This window comes from Epinephelus lanceolatus, chromosome 9 (assembly GCF_041903045.1).
Source record: "Epinephelus lanceolatus isolate andai-2023 chromosome 9, ASM4190304v1, whole genome shotgun sequence".
Classification (NCBI taxonomy): domain Eukaryota; kingdom Metazoa; phylum Chordata; class Actinopteri; order Perciformes; family Serranidae; genus Epinephelus; species Epinephelus lanceolatus.
The window spans coordinates 24,718,234-24,737,053 of record NC_135742.1 but is presented as its reverse complement, the minus strand read 5'-3'; the positions used below and the strand labels follow the sequence as shown (position 1 = coordinate 24,737,053).

Here is an 18,820-nt window from a genome sequence, read left to right as displayed (position 1 = left end):
GATTAATCCTGATAAGGCTTCATTCTCTCAGAGTAACAAAGTAATAAATATTTAAACATTGTGTATCTTTAAATTTGTATTAGGATTCTAGTAAACTGTTACTGGACCATGAGTCTCTTTTGCAGTACAGCCTTTACAGACTTGTAGGCCTATTAAAAGGGAACACCACTTAAGTTAGGTATCCCCATGTGTAATATTCATTGCCTAAGAAAGTTAAATCAATATTTGTGAACATGAACTACTCACTCCCAAACCCAGGAACAAGAAGTGTGTCTCAAACTTGTGATGTCGTAGAGTGCAAAGTCTAGAGCTGCTCCGTGGACAATGAGTGGACTCACATGATATTTTTATTTGTTATACATAAATAAGTTATTTTTTCTACCATAGTTCTGAAGCAGAAAATGTACCCATAGACTCAGAGCAGTCCCCTGAGTGCTCTCAGTGTCAAGAGCATATTTCCTGATTCATTGTCTATGGAGCAGCTCCAGATTTTATATCCTATGTGTCTACAAATTTGAGATTTAGCACTGTAGTTTTTGGATTTAGGTGAGAGTTGATCATGTTTACAAATATTTTTCGACTGTCTTTGGCTGTAGGAATACAATATAAGCATTTTTGAGAATGGGTAAAGTTTACCTTTAAGCTCAGAAAGTCTGGCTATCAATCCACGAAACAGTGGAAAATAAGTAAAGAGAAACTTTTGTTTGCCTATGTGTGTGCCTGCAAATGTTTACATCCGCCTTCAGACAGTGTTGAGGGCACAATGCTGTTTGTCAGTGAACGCGTAGTGCGCAGACTCCGGGGGGCGGTGCTCATTGGTCAAAGGTACATCTACTGTGTGGAAGTTGATCATATTCAACAGTGTGAAGTGAAGTGACGTGGAGTACTACGAACATGGCAAGCGGACGTCTGCTAAAAACTTCCTGAACTATGAGAAGAGTTGTGACTACATCTTTGGATATGTTACGTTAGCGCTCCTTATAGCGGATACCTCACAATTTCAGACTCAGCGTTGGTGAAACAAGTTTTTCATGCAAGAATTAACAACAGCGCGCGCCGGCTAGCGCATTAGCTAACAGGAACAGCCTCTGCCGTATGGATAGCTAACCAACGTCAGCGTCATGCAAGTCAAATAATGTTTTATCACCGGAGCCAAACCATGAAGAGCACCAAGAGGGACTTTACCAACCGACGTTGATGTGTTATATTTTACAGAAACCACAGCAATAGGTATTTTTATTATTATTAGCCCGTCGGCGTAACGTTAGCAGGTAAATACAGGAGCGAACTGTCAAAATGAGCTCTCTGCTCCGAGGTGAAGAGATGTGTCTGGCCCAACTGTTTCTACAGTCCGGGTCAGCATACGACTGCATCAGTGAACTCGGAGAGCTGGGGCTTGTGGAGTTCAGAGACGTAAGTCCCGAAAAATATCGCTGTTCTTCTCCTGAAACAAAGTACTGTCTCACTGTGAAAGTTAGTGCTGAGTTTGCAGAAAGTACTCCACAAAGTGCAGCCATCTAACTTCAGCAGCTGTCATTGAATTATACTTAATGTGAAAGCAGACGTCGCCATTTCTTCTTGCAGCTTACAGAATGAAATCATAGATATCCTCTAACGTTAGATCATAACTTAGCTGTTGTAAAATGCTGCTGTAAAGAGGCCCCTACGGGTACTTACTGAATGATTTATGATAGTTTGTCCTGAAGGTATTTGTATGTGTTGTTGTCTCAATAATGACTACAGAATGAATCATCCAAGTGTTTAGTGAATATGTCTCTTGCACCTGTTTCAGCTCAACCCCAGTGTCAACGCATTTCAGAGGAAACATGTCAATGAAATCAAAAAATGTGAAGAGATGGAGAGGATCCTTGGTAAGAGTGCATTGAAATTTAATTTGCAGAGTACCAATAATGCTTTTTATACATCCATTCACTGAGTTGAAGTCATCAAGCTTTGTGCAGGATATCAAATTATTTAGCCTCAGACAGGATGAAGCAAAGCAGGAATACATGAAGCCACAGAGGACCTTCTCACTAAATTAAATTGAGAGCCACTGAACCTAAAGTCATGAGAAATGTCAGCTGGTTGTAGATCTAGTTGAATGAAATGCCATACTTGATTAACTAAACCCTTTATCTGATTAAGAGAGGAGAACAACTGTCAGACTGTGCATCAAATCCAGTGTTTCTTTTAAGTTTGCTCTTTATTGTCAAAAAGGATATCTTCTGAGGGAAGTCAAGAAAGCAGACATTTCACTGCCAGAAAGAGACGTGAATCCGGTGGCTCCTTTGCCCAAGCATGTCATGGCTATAATGGTTAGTTATTTGCTCATGTATCGTCATATATGTTTTTTTAATTTAATATTATGATGAATATTATTATTGCTGTTATGCACACTATCATTGTGGGTGTGTTCATAGGAGCAGCTGCAGAGGCTAGAAGTGGAGCTAGGTGAAGTCACCAGGAATAAAGAGAAGCTGCAGAGGAATCTGCTGGAGCTGACTGAGTACACTCATATGCTGCGGATCACCCGCAGTTTTGTACAGAGAGCGGCAGAGGTTAGTGTGTCATCCTGTAATGTAGCTGGATTCTTTACCCACACATTTTCATCCTGTATGTATAGCAGTTTTTTTTTTTTACAATATAGTAATTAGAATCTGGTCTCTGATTTTCTTCTTTCCACTTCTTGTATCTTGTCTTAACTTTTAGCGAGAGCCACTTCAAGTCCAGTATGAGGAGTTTCCCTTCCTAGAAAAAGACACGATGATGGACTACAGCAGCATGCAAAGGCTCGGCGCCAAACTGGGGTGAGGCATGAATTCTGCTTGCCATATTAGCACTGCCTTTATGTTAGTGTTTGATTTATGAATTTAATTAGAATTATTGTTGGCACTCTATCACAATTTACCAGTTTTACGATTGTCATGACATTAAAAAATTAAATCAGAATATCATGTGATTTTCAAGTCACAGTGATATATTGAGGAACATGTAAATAGGTTGCTGCTACACATGGAGCAAGTTGCCCTTTTATTTTCCTCCATAAATAATTTTCTCTGTCCTTTCCTACTCCTGTTAGTCTTTTCACATACAGATTCACACTTTATACACAGTCACAAACAGGAAGGAAGTTTACAAGTTGCAATAACTGAATGCAGCTCTGGCTCTTTGCCAACAACACTTTGCTCATATGAAACTTTATCCTTTGAGTGAATACTCCTCAAAAAAATTGTGGTCTGTCTCTGCAGTCACTGTGCTGCTACTCTGCAACATAGAAAGTATCACATGTGCAGCAACCATCTTGTATTATGTTCACTTGGGCACAATGTGACATGAATAATATAAGATTGTTTAGGTAATCGCAAAGCTGTGGTCACAGTGATGTTAACCAGATGGCTCAAATGCACACGTGTCAGTGAAGATGTTCACACATGCGAACTCATGGTGCTCCCCATGACGCTTTGAGCTTTGGAGTTTAAACATTAATGTGAAGATGTCAGCGCCAGGCCAGCAGGAGTTCATAATTACACAGAGAAAAATTAACAATGATTTTATCTTATTTCACATCAAGGTTTTTTTGTGATGCAGTTACACAAAAGATGACATCTTTTTGAATGTGGCAACGTAGACAATGTTTAAGATGAACTTTGAATTGTTTTTTTTTTTTTTTTTAAGGTTATTGTGATTTTATTATGATATCATTATTGTGATACTTGGAAGTTAAAAGTCTGTGTACTCTATTTGGCACACGTGAGGCTGTTTGTGAATGTTCTCCTCATTCTCTTGCAGTTTCATTTCTGGGCTCATTAAGAGGACGAAAATTGAGGCTTTTGAGCGGATGCTCTGGAGAGTGTGTAAAGGCTACACCATCCTTAGCTACGCCGAGGTGGAGGAGTATTTGGAAGATCCTGACACGGTAGGTTTTTTTCTATATTAGCTTTGTCCATGATTCATGCTAAAGTTTTCACTTTGTGAGGCTGTGTGCAGCATGTGTGTCATTATGGCAAAACGTGGTCCTGGTGACACCTGTTGTAGTGGGAACTACCACAAAAGCCATCTTGAGTATTTTGCCAGGTGTTTATATGTCTGTGGATAGAGTGTGTTAACTGGATAACGTTACACCCATGTAAGATGCTGTGCTGAAACTTCACAGACGTGTAGTTGAGATCAAAAGGAGGGGGGTAGGAAGTAAGGAAGAGGCTTTTGGCCGTCCACTTTATGCCCTTGGCCCACATTTGTTTTAGGTCGCGGATCGCTGTATCACTGCTGGAATGATCCCATCGCAAGGTTATCTCTAGTTTGCCATGTCCTCTCTGCATTACAGTGTGAGATCAAAATATGAACAGGGAAGGGTGAAGACACATTTGCATTAAGGTCATGTTATGTCTGCATCTCACTTCCTAAAATGGGTTGTTGTCTAGATGCAGAGTACTTGATTTGGTACAACACAATGAAAACTGCAAACGGTTAAAACAGGTTGGGCCTCATCTATGAAATACTTGTAAGGACAGATTGGATCTTAACCTCTGTGTCCTCCATACAGTATGGTAAGGACTTTTGTAGGACTAATATTATCTATTTACTGCTGTACAAGAAAAATTTTAAAAATATCCGAAATACCCCAACACAGTTTGTATTTTCAACATTTTAATTATTTTGTTGTAACCGCAGTTTAGCATAATTGAAAACAGACACACATTGCTTGATATTACATGGTGCATGGTGTAGATATCACTAAAACACTCCTTTTTGTTTGTGTGGTAGAGTTAGTTAAGAAACAGTGCACAGGACAGAGTATTGTGGAAAACGGCAAATGACAAAAGATAAAGGAAAATCCTGAAACTCTGTATTTGTTAAATGATGGGACAAAAATGGATAAGACGCTGTAGGGCTGCACGGTATATGCGGTAGACGGTAGAAATGATATAAATTTGGCCCACGGTAGAGATTTGCGCTCTACCGTCCTATCGTCGATGACGTCATCGCACCTGCCTCAGTGTGAAAATGGCTGCGAGCACAGAGACAGCGGAGCAAGAGGAGCTGGTTCACGTCCGTGATTTAGCGCAGTACGTGCAACATGTGTTGCTGGAGAACTTGTGAGTGAGTGAGTTAATGTCTTATGAACAGCCCCGGACTTCTCAGACTCTTTTAGCGACTTACCGCTCAGAGGGAACTCATTCAGTGTCTCCTCTGGCAGCAGCACAGCGTCTCTCCCTCTCCTCTCTCGCCGTGCGCACACGGGAGTTGGTTTTCGGCAAGAGAGTTTGTCATAAACCTTTGGTAATGTAAACCTATGTGACGCTAGGGGCTCCACAAAAAACTCCATATGTGAATGTGTGATAGTTGTGGTATCATAACAGCCTGTCACAGGTTACAGCGTGATGATTAGAGGAGAAATGGCAGAGCATAAAGGTCCAGGTGGAAAAAACACAACTCAGTCATTTAGGATTTTGCTAAAAGAAGGAAATTACCTTTTGATATAGATCCCAGGGGACATTTTGCACCATAGAGTACTGGGTTTTAATTTTGAGTTTTGAGATCTGCATTCTGCACAATAAATGCTCTAAAAATACATTATATCTTTGCTTTTGTTGTTGTTGTTGTTGTTGTTTTTTTTTATCAATTTAGCTTTGCTAAGGGACTACAAAACCCATTCAGAAACACTTCTATTATAACTTTTACACTTAAATTTATACTGCGATATATACCGTTACCGTGAAGGGATTCGATTTATACCGTGATATGAATTTTAGGTCATACCGCCCAGCCCTAAGACGCTGGTGAAGCTGTTGTGAATTTTGTTCCACTCCGTCTTGCTGTTCTCATGAGCAATGAGTGCTGTGATCTTGTCTGTTGACTTAGAGTGACGGCACTAATCCACTTATCCATTTCCTCTGCTTGACCAGAAGACAGGCATGCGGGACTGTGACCAGCATTAGTGGAATGTCAGGGCAGACTTTCACTGATGGAAAATCATAAAAATTTATAATCAGACAGTTAACGTGTCCTTCTCAATGATGAGAAAAGAGGAGGCTTGACATAAAAAAAAAACACCAGTAATGCTTTTTGAAAGGCAGGTAGAGAAAGCTGCTGTTACCAAGGTGAAGAATAAACTTTCAATCACAAGTACTTCTCAGTTTTGTTTTGGTAAAGAACATCATGATTTGTATATTTTTAGGAAATATACAGTTTTTAAATATGAAATGTCCACATTGACACTTCCTTTTTCTATATCAATGAAGCATGTGTGTCATCATTGCCATACAACACTTCCTCTTATTCTCTGTCTGCAGGGTGAGCCGACCAAAAGTGTGGTGTTCCTGATCTCATACTGGGGAGACCAAATAGGTCAAAAAGTCAAGAAGATCTGTGACTGGTAATTACTCTACATCACATTATCCATGGTTCCTTTTTTAAAAGCAGCTGTAGTTTTTTTTTATAAGTTGTAGTGATGAAATGGGAATAACATGGTTTTTCTCTCCGTAGCTACCACTGTCACTTGTATCCCTACCCCAGCAGCAATGAGGAGAGGAATGATGTTGTGGAGGGACTAAGAACCCGCATTCAGGATCTGCACACAGTATGTCTGTTGTCTGGTATCTAATTATGTAGATGTTTAATCAGTGACTGAATGAGTAGTTATTCTGTTTGTCATTCATGAAAGGCTTACTTGTGAATGCGTTTGCTGTCATCTCTGTTAAAATATAAACTAGATTATTCCGAATATGAGCTCTCCAGGTGTTTTTCTTTCCTGGTGGTTGGTTGTAAGATTAAAGAATACAAAGTTTCAGTGTTTTTGGTCAATCACAGGACATCCAGTTAGGGTTTTTCATTTGAGCCAGTGTTTTATGGTCAAAGAAATAAAGAAGAAAATTAAATGGCTTCATTTTCTAAAAGATCAACCCAGTTTTCACTTGTTGTACGCCAGTCCTGGCAGTTACAGGGCCAGCTGAGTGAATCATTGGGTAGCTTGAACCTACTGTGACTGAAAACTAGAATTGCACTCACCCCCTGTAGCACATGATCAACATGAGACCTCAGCTGAAAGTTGAACTCTTTTTTTTCTCTCTCTCTCTCTTTAATGCATGCTTTTTTTTCCATCTGCCCTTTGTCTCTCTTGTTCACACAGAAACACAAATTCCTCTTGTTAAAATCAAGACTTGTTTTTCTCTGTTAATGTTTCATTAATAATCACAGAAATTTAAAAAATTGTCAAGGTTTATAAACTTTGCCCTTTTTTTGAATGTCTTGAATAAATTGTAAAGGCCCAGTGTGTAGGATTTAGGGGGATATATTGGCAGAAATGGAATATAATATTAGAAGTATGTTTCTTTAGTGTATCATCACATGAAGATAAGAATTGTTGTGTTTTCGTTACCTTATAATGAGCTGTTTATACCTACATAGGGAGCAGGTCTTCGTCCATGGAGTCCACCACGTTGCACCTACATGTTATAGGTAGCCCCTCTGCATCGAGTAGGGTTGGAAAAAAAAAACAACTATTTTTTTTCCCCCATGAAACTGCTTTATTCAGTGTGTTTACCGGTTTAAATTACTGGTCACCTGGTCGACTTCCTTTTAAGGGACAAACTCCTTAACAACGAACACCTAAATCTTTCACACTGCTTCTTTAACACAATGTACCACACTAAGAGTCCTGTTTATCTCTTACCCTGTGCAGGTTCTTCATAGGACAGAGGACTACCTGAAACAGGTCTTGATTAAGGCCTCTGAATCCGTCTACACCTGGGTCATCCAGGTCAAGAAGATGAAGGCCATCTACTATATTCTGAACCTGTGTAGTTTTGATGTTACAAACAAGTGTCTGATCGCAGAAGTGTGGTGTCCTGTTAATGATATTCCCACGCTGCGGAGGGCGCTGGAGGAAGGATCGGTGAGGAAACTCTTAAACAGAGCTGCTCTATTTTTGACTCTGGCTTTGCTGCAGGCTTTCTTTTTCTGTTTATTTAACCGGGGCAGTTGCTTTATGAACTGGAGTATTGTTGTCATAAAAGCAAGTACTGAGTTGAGGCATTGCTGTTATTTTTTTCTCTTTAGTTTAAGAAAAGGAAATTTAAATGACTTGCTGAGGACACAGAAAGGCCACTGTACTTTCAGTTTGCAGGGTTACAGTACATAGTGTGTATTTAGAAGAAAGAAATACAAAGATGTGCTAATGGGAATAACTCTTCCCACAGAATTTTATTTACTGTGCTGCACAACAGGTTGTTCAGATTTTGATTTTTGATTTACATGTGTTGCCTAGTTTAAGGCAGCATGCTGACGTTTTGATTTGACGTTGATATTTCAGAGAAAAAGCGGAGCAACAGTTCCATCCTTTGTCAATCGAATCCCAACCACTGACACTCCCCCCACCCTGATAAGGACCAACAAATTTACCTCTGGTTTCCAGAACATTGTAGATGCCTATGGAGTGGGCAGTTACAGAGAGGTTAACCCTGGTAAGTGTGATCCTTTGCCTTTTCTGTGATTTTATTTTTCAAAGATGTGACAACAACATGAATGTGTCGCACAACAGCCATGGACGAAAAACAGAAAAATCAAGATCCTTTTATTGTAAATGTTCAACACCCTCTCCTGTGATAACACATGCCTAATGTTACCAAAGTTTAATACAAAACTAATGTTATGGGAAGATGCCACCATTATAACGTCTACATTTATGGAAATCATTTATAGTAATCAAATAATCTTTTTTCGGGGTGTCGGTGGCTTAGTGGATAGAGCAGGCACCCCATGTACAAGGCTGTTGCCGCAGTGGCCCGGGTTCGACTCCAGCCTGTGGCCCTCTGCTGCATGTCACTCCCTCTCTCTCTCCCCCTTTCATGCTTGTCTGTACTATCAATTAAAGGCTAAAATGTCTTTTTTAATATCTTAAAAAAATATTATTTTTTTAAACTTTTTTTTTTACTCATTTTTGGTTCTAATTTATAAAATAGATTAAATATTATGAGAATAACCATAATATAATATTATTTATTATTCAGCATGTTAAGTGGAAACAGTACAATTATGGGTAACACCTGCGAGTTTACTTTCTCTTTGGGCAGAGATGAACTTGTCTGTGTTTAGTATTAATCGATTTGTATGAGCTTTAGTACCGGCAAACAGTCAAATATTTAGAAACTAATAAGCATACATAGTCAAATTGCAGCAAATCTGTTAAAAGTTGGATTTTAAATCATTTATTTACATAATAAACATCTAGCTGTTTGTACTCAGATGTCAAATAGTGTCTGAAAAATCTACTGAGATGTCTGGAAATTTGAGCCTGGAAAAGTATGGAATTTTGAAATGGAAAATGTGTAGGAATGTTATAACTAGTCAGTTAACAGTTATTAGTTATATATTTATAACTCACTTATTCAGATTTTTTTTCTCATTTTTAGCTCCTTTCACAATCATCACATTTCCGTTCCTGTTTGCTGTGATGTTCGGGGACCTGGGTCATGGCGCTATCATGGCTGTGTTTGCTCTCTGGATGGTGCTGTACGAGAACAACCGCAAACTTAGAAACACCAGAAATGAGGTGTGTGAATGCTGCAAAGCATTTGTTTTTCACCTAATACTCACACAGTCTGTCTGAAGTGTAACTAAGTGATTTGATGTGTATGTGCAGATCTGGAACACATTCTTTGAGGGGCGTTATATCATCCTGATGATGGGCCTGTTTTCCATCTACACTGGCTTGATATACAATGACTGTTTTTCAAAGTCCCTTAACATCTTTGGTTCTGGATGGAGTGTGAAGGCCATGTTTAAAGAGAGGCATTGGAAGTGAGTACGTCATGACAAGAAAGACTGAACAGGACAGTAACAATAAAACAGCTATGCAGCTATTATTTTTATTGTTAAGAAATTCAATGAATGTGTTTGAAGATATAAAGATAAGATGAAGTTTGTAGATTTTTTTCATAATGACCTACATTTAACACACACTGGTGGTTTTATCTGTGTCTAATAGGGAAGATGATCTCCATGGGAATAGTTTTCTCACTCTGGATCCAAATGTTACGGGAGTTTTCAACGGACCGTACCCTCTGGGAATTGACCCAGTGAGTAAAGAATACTAAGGGCCGAGTCATCATGAATACATAATTGTTGTTATTTGACTCTCATCATAGTGGTGGTTTTAAAAAGAAGTTTTAAGATGTTAATCATCACTCTGGTTAGCACAATCATGTGAAATATATTTGCAGGGCACATGCACACATGCACAAGTATATTTTTTTGTGTGTGTGGACAATTGATGAAAACAGAAATGTCTAATAACAAGCTTCCTGGTTACCAGAAGAGTTGACACTTTGCACGTCACTGATTTCACTTAACTTAGTTAATGTCTTCCATTTATTATGGAAATGGCTTATAAGTCATACAACAAAATATTTCTAATTTAACAATTATGCAAGAGCATTTTATGTAATACTAGGGTCAAAAGAAAAGAACTAAAAACAGGCCGCAGCTTTTCTCTGCAACTGATCAGGATAACTGTCTTTGTGCAAGGTAATCAAAAGATTTTATCTTAAGACTTGAAACTTTCATACTGTAATGTTGTTTATAGGCTTGTTAAACCTGTTGTTTGAGATGGCATATGAAATTCTGTTGGTGCAGTAATATTGAATTAGTATTGTAACAATAAGGACTATGAAACAGCAATTAAATGTGAAGCAGTCATGTCTGTTGCTGCTATAGTAAACTGCATCATCCTTAAAAACAGTAGGTTATTTGCCTGATTAGCTGCAATGTTGCTCACACAGAGATGTACAGTCTGTATTAAAAATGAAGGTTGAATTCCTGGAATTGAAGTTGTTGAATCACTTGTGTTGAAATGATTATATTAGATCCAATAATGCCGTCTCTACGTGGCTGAAACAGTGAACAAAACACAGCTAGCTGTTCTTTATGAGATTTAGATAACATTGCTGGAGTTAATATTTTACCAATATAAACTACCAGTTCTGCATTAAAGTATTTCTCTCTCTTTCCATTGCACAGATTTGGAACTTAGCAACAAACCGCCTTACATTTCTGAACTCCTATAAGATGAAGATGTCAGTGATAGTGGGCATCATACACATGAGCTTTGGAGTCATCCTCAGCACTTATAATCACTTGTAAGTATGAGTTTGTTTGTTTTTAAAACCTTGTATAGCCCTTAAAGGTCAAGTATGTAGGATTTAGTGGCATCCAGGTTGAGGTTGAGTTAGAGAACTGAAACTTCTGCCATGTACAAAGCATGTAGGAGAACTACGGTCGTCAACGCAAAAGCAATTTAACGTGAAAATGTGAATCCGTGAATTTCTCTATCTGGGCTAATGTACATAGCAGACGCAATGGAAGCCGACCCACTGTACTCTTTCTGCCAATAGATTCCCCTAAATCCTACACGCTGGACCTGTAAAGGTATACTATGCAGGAATTGCTGCTGTTTGTGTTTTGTCTCGCTATATTCGAGGGTTTTTTTTTTTTTTTTGGCACTGTGTCCACAATTTTAGTAGCTTCCTCTTGGATGCCTGCTGCTTCTGGTCTGGCACCTTCTCGCTACTTTTTTATGAAGTCCCGACCTCACATGTGCGTTGTGCCCAGGAAAATCCCAAACATAGAAAAATAAGAGGAAAATAAGAAAATACACACACCTCCACACACTTATAGTAGGCTGTAAGTGATGATTCGAGGGATTACGTTTGTATGAGTCTATATATTATCTTATAGAGATAAAAAGGAAAATCCTGTGTAGTATACCTTTAATGTTAGATGTTATAGTTTTTAATAGCCTGCGCTATTTTTGTCACCAAAAACAGGCACTTTAGAAAGGAGTACAACCTGTACTTGGTTTTCCTCCCTGAGCTCCTGTTCCTGCTGTGTCTGTTTGGCTACCTGGTTTTCATGATATTCTACAAGTGGCTGGCCTTCACTGCCAAGGACTCCACAGAAGCTCCGAGCATCCTCATCCACTTCATAAACATGTTCCTCATTCAGGGTGATCCAGTGCAGCCCCTCTACCCAGGACAGGTGAGAAGCTGATGCAATGATGCTCCATTCCTCCCACAGTACAACTTGTGTCCCTGTTTTTTTACAGAACATAATGAATCTAATGTTGTGCTGTGTTATACATGTCCTCTTGTTGATCATTTGTATTATGCTAAAACAAATGTTTCAAACACACTTCAGATGTTGTTGAGACAGATCATAACTTTTGTTTTGCTTCTTCCAGACTGGCCTGCAGGTGTTTCTAGTGGTAATTGCTGTTCTCTCAGTGCCTGTGTTACTCCTGGGGAAACCCATCTACCTTTATTGGCTTCACAATGGAGGCCAACGCCTAGGAATGTACAGGGTGAGAGTTTGAAAGCACATGTCTGTCTGTGAATGTTTGCATACTGCCTAAAAACATTTCCAAATATTTGTTCTCTGTCTTACGGATTACTGTTAATTTATTATGCTGATCTGTTCTGTACGACATCTATTGCACGTCTGTCTGTCCTGAAAGAGGGATCCCTCCTCAGTTGCTCTTCCTGAGGTTTCTACCGTTTTTTTCCCCCCGTTAAAGGGTTTTTTTGGGGAGTTTTTCCTTATCCGCTGTGACGTTCCAAAGGACAGAGGGATGTTGTATGCTGTAAAGCCCTGTGAGGCAAATTGTGATTTGTGATATTGGGCTTTATAAATAAGATTGATTGATTGATTGATTGATTGATTGATTGACTGTATGCAGATCTGAGTAGTGTTCTGTGTGTTTTCAGGGATATGAACGTGTGCGGCGTAACAGTGAAGAGGAGCTTTACCTGATGAGGGCTCATGATATGGAGGAGGGCAGCAGTCACAGTGATCTCTCCAGTAGTGGAGAGCACCAGACAGCGGAGGTCAGCAACAGTAAAACAACTGCAGAGTTACACATTAATCTTAAGCAACCATTGGCATTTGTTACTGGTTTCCAACAGTGATACTGAGGTTTTTTTTTATTGTTGTGATAGTTTGACTTTGCAGATGAGTTCTTGCATCAGGCTATCCACACTATAGAGTATTGCCTGGGTTGCGTCTCCAACACAGCCTCCTACTTAAGGCTCTGGGCTCTGAGCCTGGCACATGCACGTGAGTATAATGGTTTACAGTGCAACACACAGGTAGTTTGTCCCTTCTTCATACCCATACAAATGCACTGAATGCAAAGTGAGTGTACATAATTGTAAATATAGCTCAAGAATAGTGTAATTAGACAAAGGTTTGTTTTTTTGTTTGTTTTTTTTTTTTTTCAAATAAAAGAGCCACTTCATATTTTGTAACAAAGGATTTACTTTTGTTCTTGTAGGTGTGTATCAGATGTCAACCATTATTATGATGACAGATGATAGCCACTGTGTGTTTGATCCTCTGTCCACTCTCAAATACACAGTATATAACATTTTCTGTAAAGCACATTAGTAAAGAGCAACACAGCATGCACATCTAAGTGCCAGGACACATGCTGTGTCTTTTGTGTCCTGGAAAGCGCGAGGTCTGGCGCTGGGTGCAACTCTTGTTCCTGCTTTGTGCCATCTTTCAAGGGGCACGGAGGCAGGTTGCAGCTGACGTCGCTTTAACTAGCACCGTATCAAAGCCCACTTACCAAAAAAAGTTTTAGGGTTTTTACCATAAGTGTCACTTGGTGGTGGTTGTGACACGTCTTTATCAGCTGATATGTCAATCAGCTGATATTAGGGAGGTGTGACCGTCCTGTCAGTTTTGACAGAATGATCACGCCACGCATCACAACCACCACCAAGTGACACTTCTGAGGAAGGCAGAAGTTTCCGCTGAAACATGTCAAGGTATATAATATCCTAACTTGTCTGAGATAAAAGAACAACTGAAGTCATTATCAGAAACTAAAGACATAATGAACACCACTGAGCTATTACATGTTACATGTTTAAAGCAGCTTTTTATATTTTCAGCGTGTAAGAGGTTAAAAAATATAGTTGGATAATTAAATTATTTTCAGAGTTTATTTATTCACTTTTTTCTGTCTTTTCCTTCACTGCACAGGAACAAATTCTCATGAAACATGCTTATGCACAGTATTTTATGTAATTACATGGAAAATTAATTACAGGGATGCCTTAAGAAAACAGAACCAATTTGCCATTTAATATCAGCAATACATGGTATGTAATCTTGTCTGTGTACTGTAGCCGTTCTGTTAATATGACTTACTTAGAATTGAGCAGTGATGGAAATGTTGCAGGAATCCCAACAGGTCGTCAAAACTACTTGGAGTCCCTTTTAATCATAACTCTGACGTGAAGTTGAAGTGTTGACCTGAAGTAGATCAGTCCCTCAGAACAAATTTAAACCCACAGGTCATTTATCAGTGATGCCAAATCCATTCAAATTTTTGTAACTTTAGTAATGACATTATAGAAATGAATAGGAGTCTAGCCAACATGTGTAGATTCATGACATGAGAGCAGCCTGAATATTAGTAACTGACATGTACAGTTTGTGTCTGTTTGTTGTAAATCCCTCAATGGATGGTAAACATGCTCTTCTCTGGGCTTTCACAGAGCTATCAGAGGTGCTGTGGACCATGGTGATGCGAGTAGGACTACGAATAAATACCCAACTTGGGGTTTTATTCCTGGTGCCTGTATTTGGCCTGTTTGCCGTCCTCACTGTGTCCATCCTCTTGGTAATGGAGGGTCTTTCTGCATTCCTTCATGCCCTCCGGCTGCACTGGTACGATGACAGTAACTGCTCAAGTGCTTGTGTCATTGAAAGAGCCAAAGTGCTTTGAATTATCTGAGTGTTTTGTAGTCATGGCAGCTGTTTGTTTCTTTCTCAGGGTGGAGTTTCAGAATAAATTCTACAGTGGGAGCGGAGTCAAGTTTTGCCCCTTTTCCTTTTCTCTCCTGCCCTCCAGCTTTGAGCACGAAGGCCTACTGTGAAGAGACTATCTGGTAACACTGTTCTGTGGTAAACGGAGCCAAAAGAAGCCAGCAGGGTCCCATACTTGCAAAGACATATTCCAGAGAAGTCATGAGGGGATTTTGATTTGTCTTGTCATCTTCATCAAATAAGTTCATTTCAGGAAACTATGGATAGCGTCACAAACTTTGGATTAAAACATGCTGCCTTTCCAACAATTTCAAGAACACAGACAGTACAGAATGTGCTGTTGAGAAATGTTTTCTTATTGCACATTTATCTAACACAGGGTAATTATTACCAGGATCAGTTTGCTTCATTGCAGAACATTTTGTGAGGTTGAAGTGAGAGGCTCAAATTTGAAAAGTTACTCGTATGCTAAAACCTTCAATTTTCTACAGAGGCATTATGGGAAACAGTTGTTGATATCACTTGTGTGGAAAACCACATCCGCCAAATTTAGAATAGATAAGTAAAAAAGCTAATGTAATAAGATAAGTGTGAGACATACACTGTTTATAAAGATGGACAACATGTCTCCACTTACCCCACTTTACAAAAATGAAGCCAAAGTTCTGGTGTCAGAATCTGCACAGTGGTGATCTCCAGTGGTGTTGAGTTCCTGCCCAAACACTTGTTCGACCAACCGTGAGCAGCACCATTGATCACAAGCACACTGATTGGCACACACAGCTGTCATTCATCAAGTCAAACCCCATTTCTACAGTTTCAAATGACTAATTAAAACCAAACTGATAAGAAAAATATGCATTGAACATACACCAGTGTGATAAGAACTACCTGAAATGACAGAAAACATCTTTGGGAAAAATTTATTTGACCTTTTTTTATTGACCTATACTGCAGCCAGCCACCAGGGTGCAATGGAGATGTTTTGGCTTCACCTCTGGGATGCTGTCATGTCGTCCATCTTTGTTATACAGTCTATGGTATAAGGTAACAGTAGTAAGCAAATAGATGGCTCATTAAATAGATCAAAGATAAAACAATATCCACCTTTTTCTTTGGGAAAAATTATTTCTATTTCCTTCAATTTCATCTCTTTGGCAGATCTGGTTTCCACACACTGGTAGTGAGCCACCTCTCAGTAACGTAGTTATTGCCCCACTTTTTGTTGCACTGACTTGCCTTACTAAAGTACAACCAAATGACAACATACTGTATCATTTATCCCCCTTGTGTTCTTACTTCGTGCTACCAAAACACTACGAAGGATCTTTGACTTGTCAGTATTGAAAAGTGCTTGGGCAGTTGTGTGATAAGATGTATATACTTTTACAGAATTATTTTTTAATTTATTATATTTTAAAATGTATCAGCATTAAAGATGAATGTTGACAGGATGTGATTTTTACTTTTGTGCATTCACAGTGTTGCCTATGCGTCTACCACTTACTTTTCAATTTAACATTCCACGCATTTGTTGACTCAGTTTTGCTGGTCCAGAGCCTTTACTTTGAAAAATTTGAGATCCATATTCAACGCAATGGCTTGGCTGTATTAAATCTTACTGGGAGAATGCTGAATTGTGTACTAATATCACGTATTAGTAGAATTTGATAATTCTGTTAAGCTGTTAGGATTGTATAAAATTGGTTTTGGGATTTTTTTGCTAAGGGAAGGAAACGTTATTGTCATCATTGTTGCAATATTGAGATTGCAGTATTCACTGGAAACACAGTTTACTACAGTAAAATACTGCCACACATTTTTGAAAATTTGGACCTTGTGTGTGTTAAGTTTTAACTGTGGAACAATATGGTATCAAATCTTGATGACACAGGTGACAGTCACTTTTATTGGGATGAGTGATGTTTGATAAGTAATTATTCACCTGAAATTAACATTAAATTGTAATAGGGGTTGGTTGAAGGAGTATTGTAATTTATTCTAATATAGCCCCAATCTTGCTATTCATTTTAATATTTCATTGACAAACACTACATGTTTTAATTCTTTTGAGAAAATCATCCTCTTGTCAATAATAAATTGTATTTGTTTTGAGGTTTTTTTTCCCGTCAAAGCCCATAACTGCATTCTTTATTGTGTCTGGGTAAAGAAAAGCTTAATGGAATAACATCAACACATTTGTTCCTCTTTTGGTACCAGCATTTTATATATGTTTTAGGGCCAGAATGTGAAGCAGCTGTTTTTATTTTAAAATACAATCTGTAGTTTTGGCAAGAAACCTTTGTGCTTCTTTTTAAGCATTACTTTAATTGAGATATGCATTAAATACACACACACACACACACACACTCCAAATGTAAGCTATGGTGCCATACACTGGAGAGGGATTGTTAGAAAAGACACTTTTTGTATAATTTTTTAATCAAATCAACAAGTAACTCCTCTATTTTTACATTTCTTATTCCTTGATACAGTATGTCAATTAAACCTGCTACCCAAGTGATTTTTATTAGTATCTGAAACAGCACCACACTCATAGCAAGCTCTGTACTGCTCTAACATAAAGAAATTACAGGAAATATATATTTAAAAAAAACATCAAACTTCACACACCAAACTTTTATTTTGTTTTCAGATGGGCTCAATGTGACAAAGACAAATAGAACAAATAAAAAGAATACTAAATAAAGCAGCTGGCAAATCAAAATTATAATAATATAACAAAATTACATAGATTATGTATTCATAGTGATGTACACTGCCTGGCCAAAAAAAAAGTCGCCACCTGGATTTAACTAAGCAAATAGGTACGAGCCTCCTATTGGATAATTACTGCATGGGCGATTATCTTTCAGCTGGCAACAAGTTATTTAACCCCAACTGGTGCAATGAGTTGCTTCTCATTTCCTAAACAACCATGTTGAAAGACACATCCCGTGGTCGTGGAAAAGATGTTAGTCTGTTTGAGAAGGGTCAAATCATTGGCATGCATCAAGCAGAGAAAACATCTAAGGAGACTGCAGAAACTACTAAAATTGGGTTAAGAACTGTCCAACGCATTATTAAAAACTGGAAGGATAGTGGGGACCCATCGTCTTTGAGGAAGAAATGTGGCCGGAAAAAAATCCTCAATGATCGTGATCGGCGATCACTTAAATGTTTGGTGAGATCAAATCGAAGAAAAACAACAGTAGAACTCAGGGCTATGTTTAATAGTGAAAGTAAGAGCATTTCCACATGCACAATGCGAAGGGAACTCAAGGGATTGGGACTAAACAGCTGTGTAGCCTTAAGAAAACCACTAATCAGTGAGGCTAACCGGAAAAAAAGGCTTCAATTTGCTAGGGAGCATAAAGATTGGACTCTGGAGCAATGGAAGAAGGTCATGTGGTCTGATGAGTCCAGATTTACCCTGTTCCAGAGTGATGGGCGCATCAGGGTAAGAAGAGAGGCAGATGAAGTGATGCACCCATCATGCCTAGTGCCTACTGTACAAGCCTGTGGGGGCAGTGTTATGATCTGGGGTTGCTGCAGTTGGTCAGGTCTAGGTTCAGCAACAGTATGTGCTCAAAGAATGAGGTCAGCTGACTACCTGAATATACTGAATGACCAGGTTATTCCATCAATGGATTTTTTCTTCCCTGATGGCACGGGCATATTCCAAGATGACAATGCCAGGATTCATCGGGCTCAAATTGTGAAAGACTGGTTCAGGGAGCATGAGACATCATTTTCACACATGGATTGGCCACCACAGAGTCCAGACCTTAACCCCATTGAGAATCTTTGGGATGTGCTGGAGAAGGCTTTGCGCAGCGGTCAGACTCTACCATCATCAATGCAAGATCTTGGTGAACAATTAATGCAACACTGGATGGAAATAAATCTTGTGACATTGCAGAAGCTTATCGAAACAATGCCACAGCGAATGCGTGCCGTAATCAAAGCTAAAGGCGGTCCAACGAAATAT

General features: G+C 38.9%; 1 protein-coding gene across 1 annotated transcript; it reads left to right on the top strand.

Annotated features, from left to right (window-relative positions):
* The first annotated feature begins 848 nt into the window (after positions 1 to 848).
* Positions 849 to 16,944, top strand: atp6v0a2b (ATPase H+ transporting V0 subunit a2b). Its single transcript, XM_033619523.2, has 20 exons — positions 849 to 1,413; positions 1,793 to 1,871; positions 2,218 to 2,315; positions 2,421 to 2,558; positions 2,710 to 2,807; positions 3,790 to 3,916; positions 6,294 to 6,376; positions 6,487 to 6,580; positions 7,682 to 7,894; positions 8,312 to 8,462; positions 9,411 to 9,550; positions 9,641 to 9,798; positions 9,986 to 10,076; positions 11,017 to 11,135; positions 11,823 to 12,033; positions 12,236 to 12,355; positions 12,759 to 12,878; positions 12,990 to 13,107; positions 14,559 to 14,730; positions 14,837 to 16,944. The coding sequence occupies exons 1-20, from the start codon at positions 1,297 to 1,299 to the stop codon at positions 14,937 to 14,939; spliced, it is 2,550 nt and encodes an 849-aa protein (XP_033475414.1). The 5' UTR covers positions 849 to 1,296; the 3' UTR covers positions 14,940 to 16,944.
* The last annotated feature ends 1,876 nt before the right edge of the window (positions 16,945 to 18,820 follow it).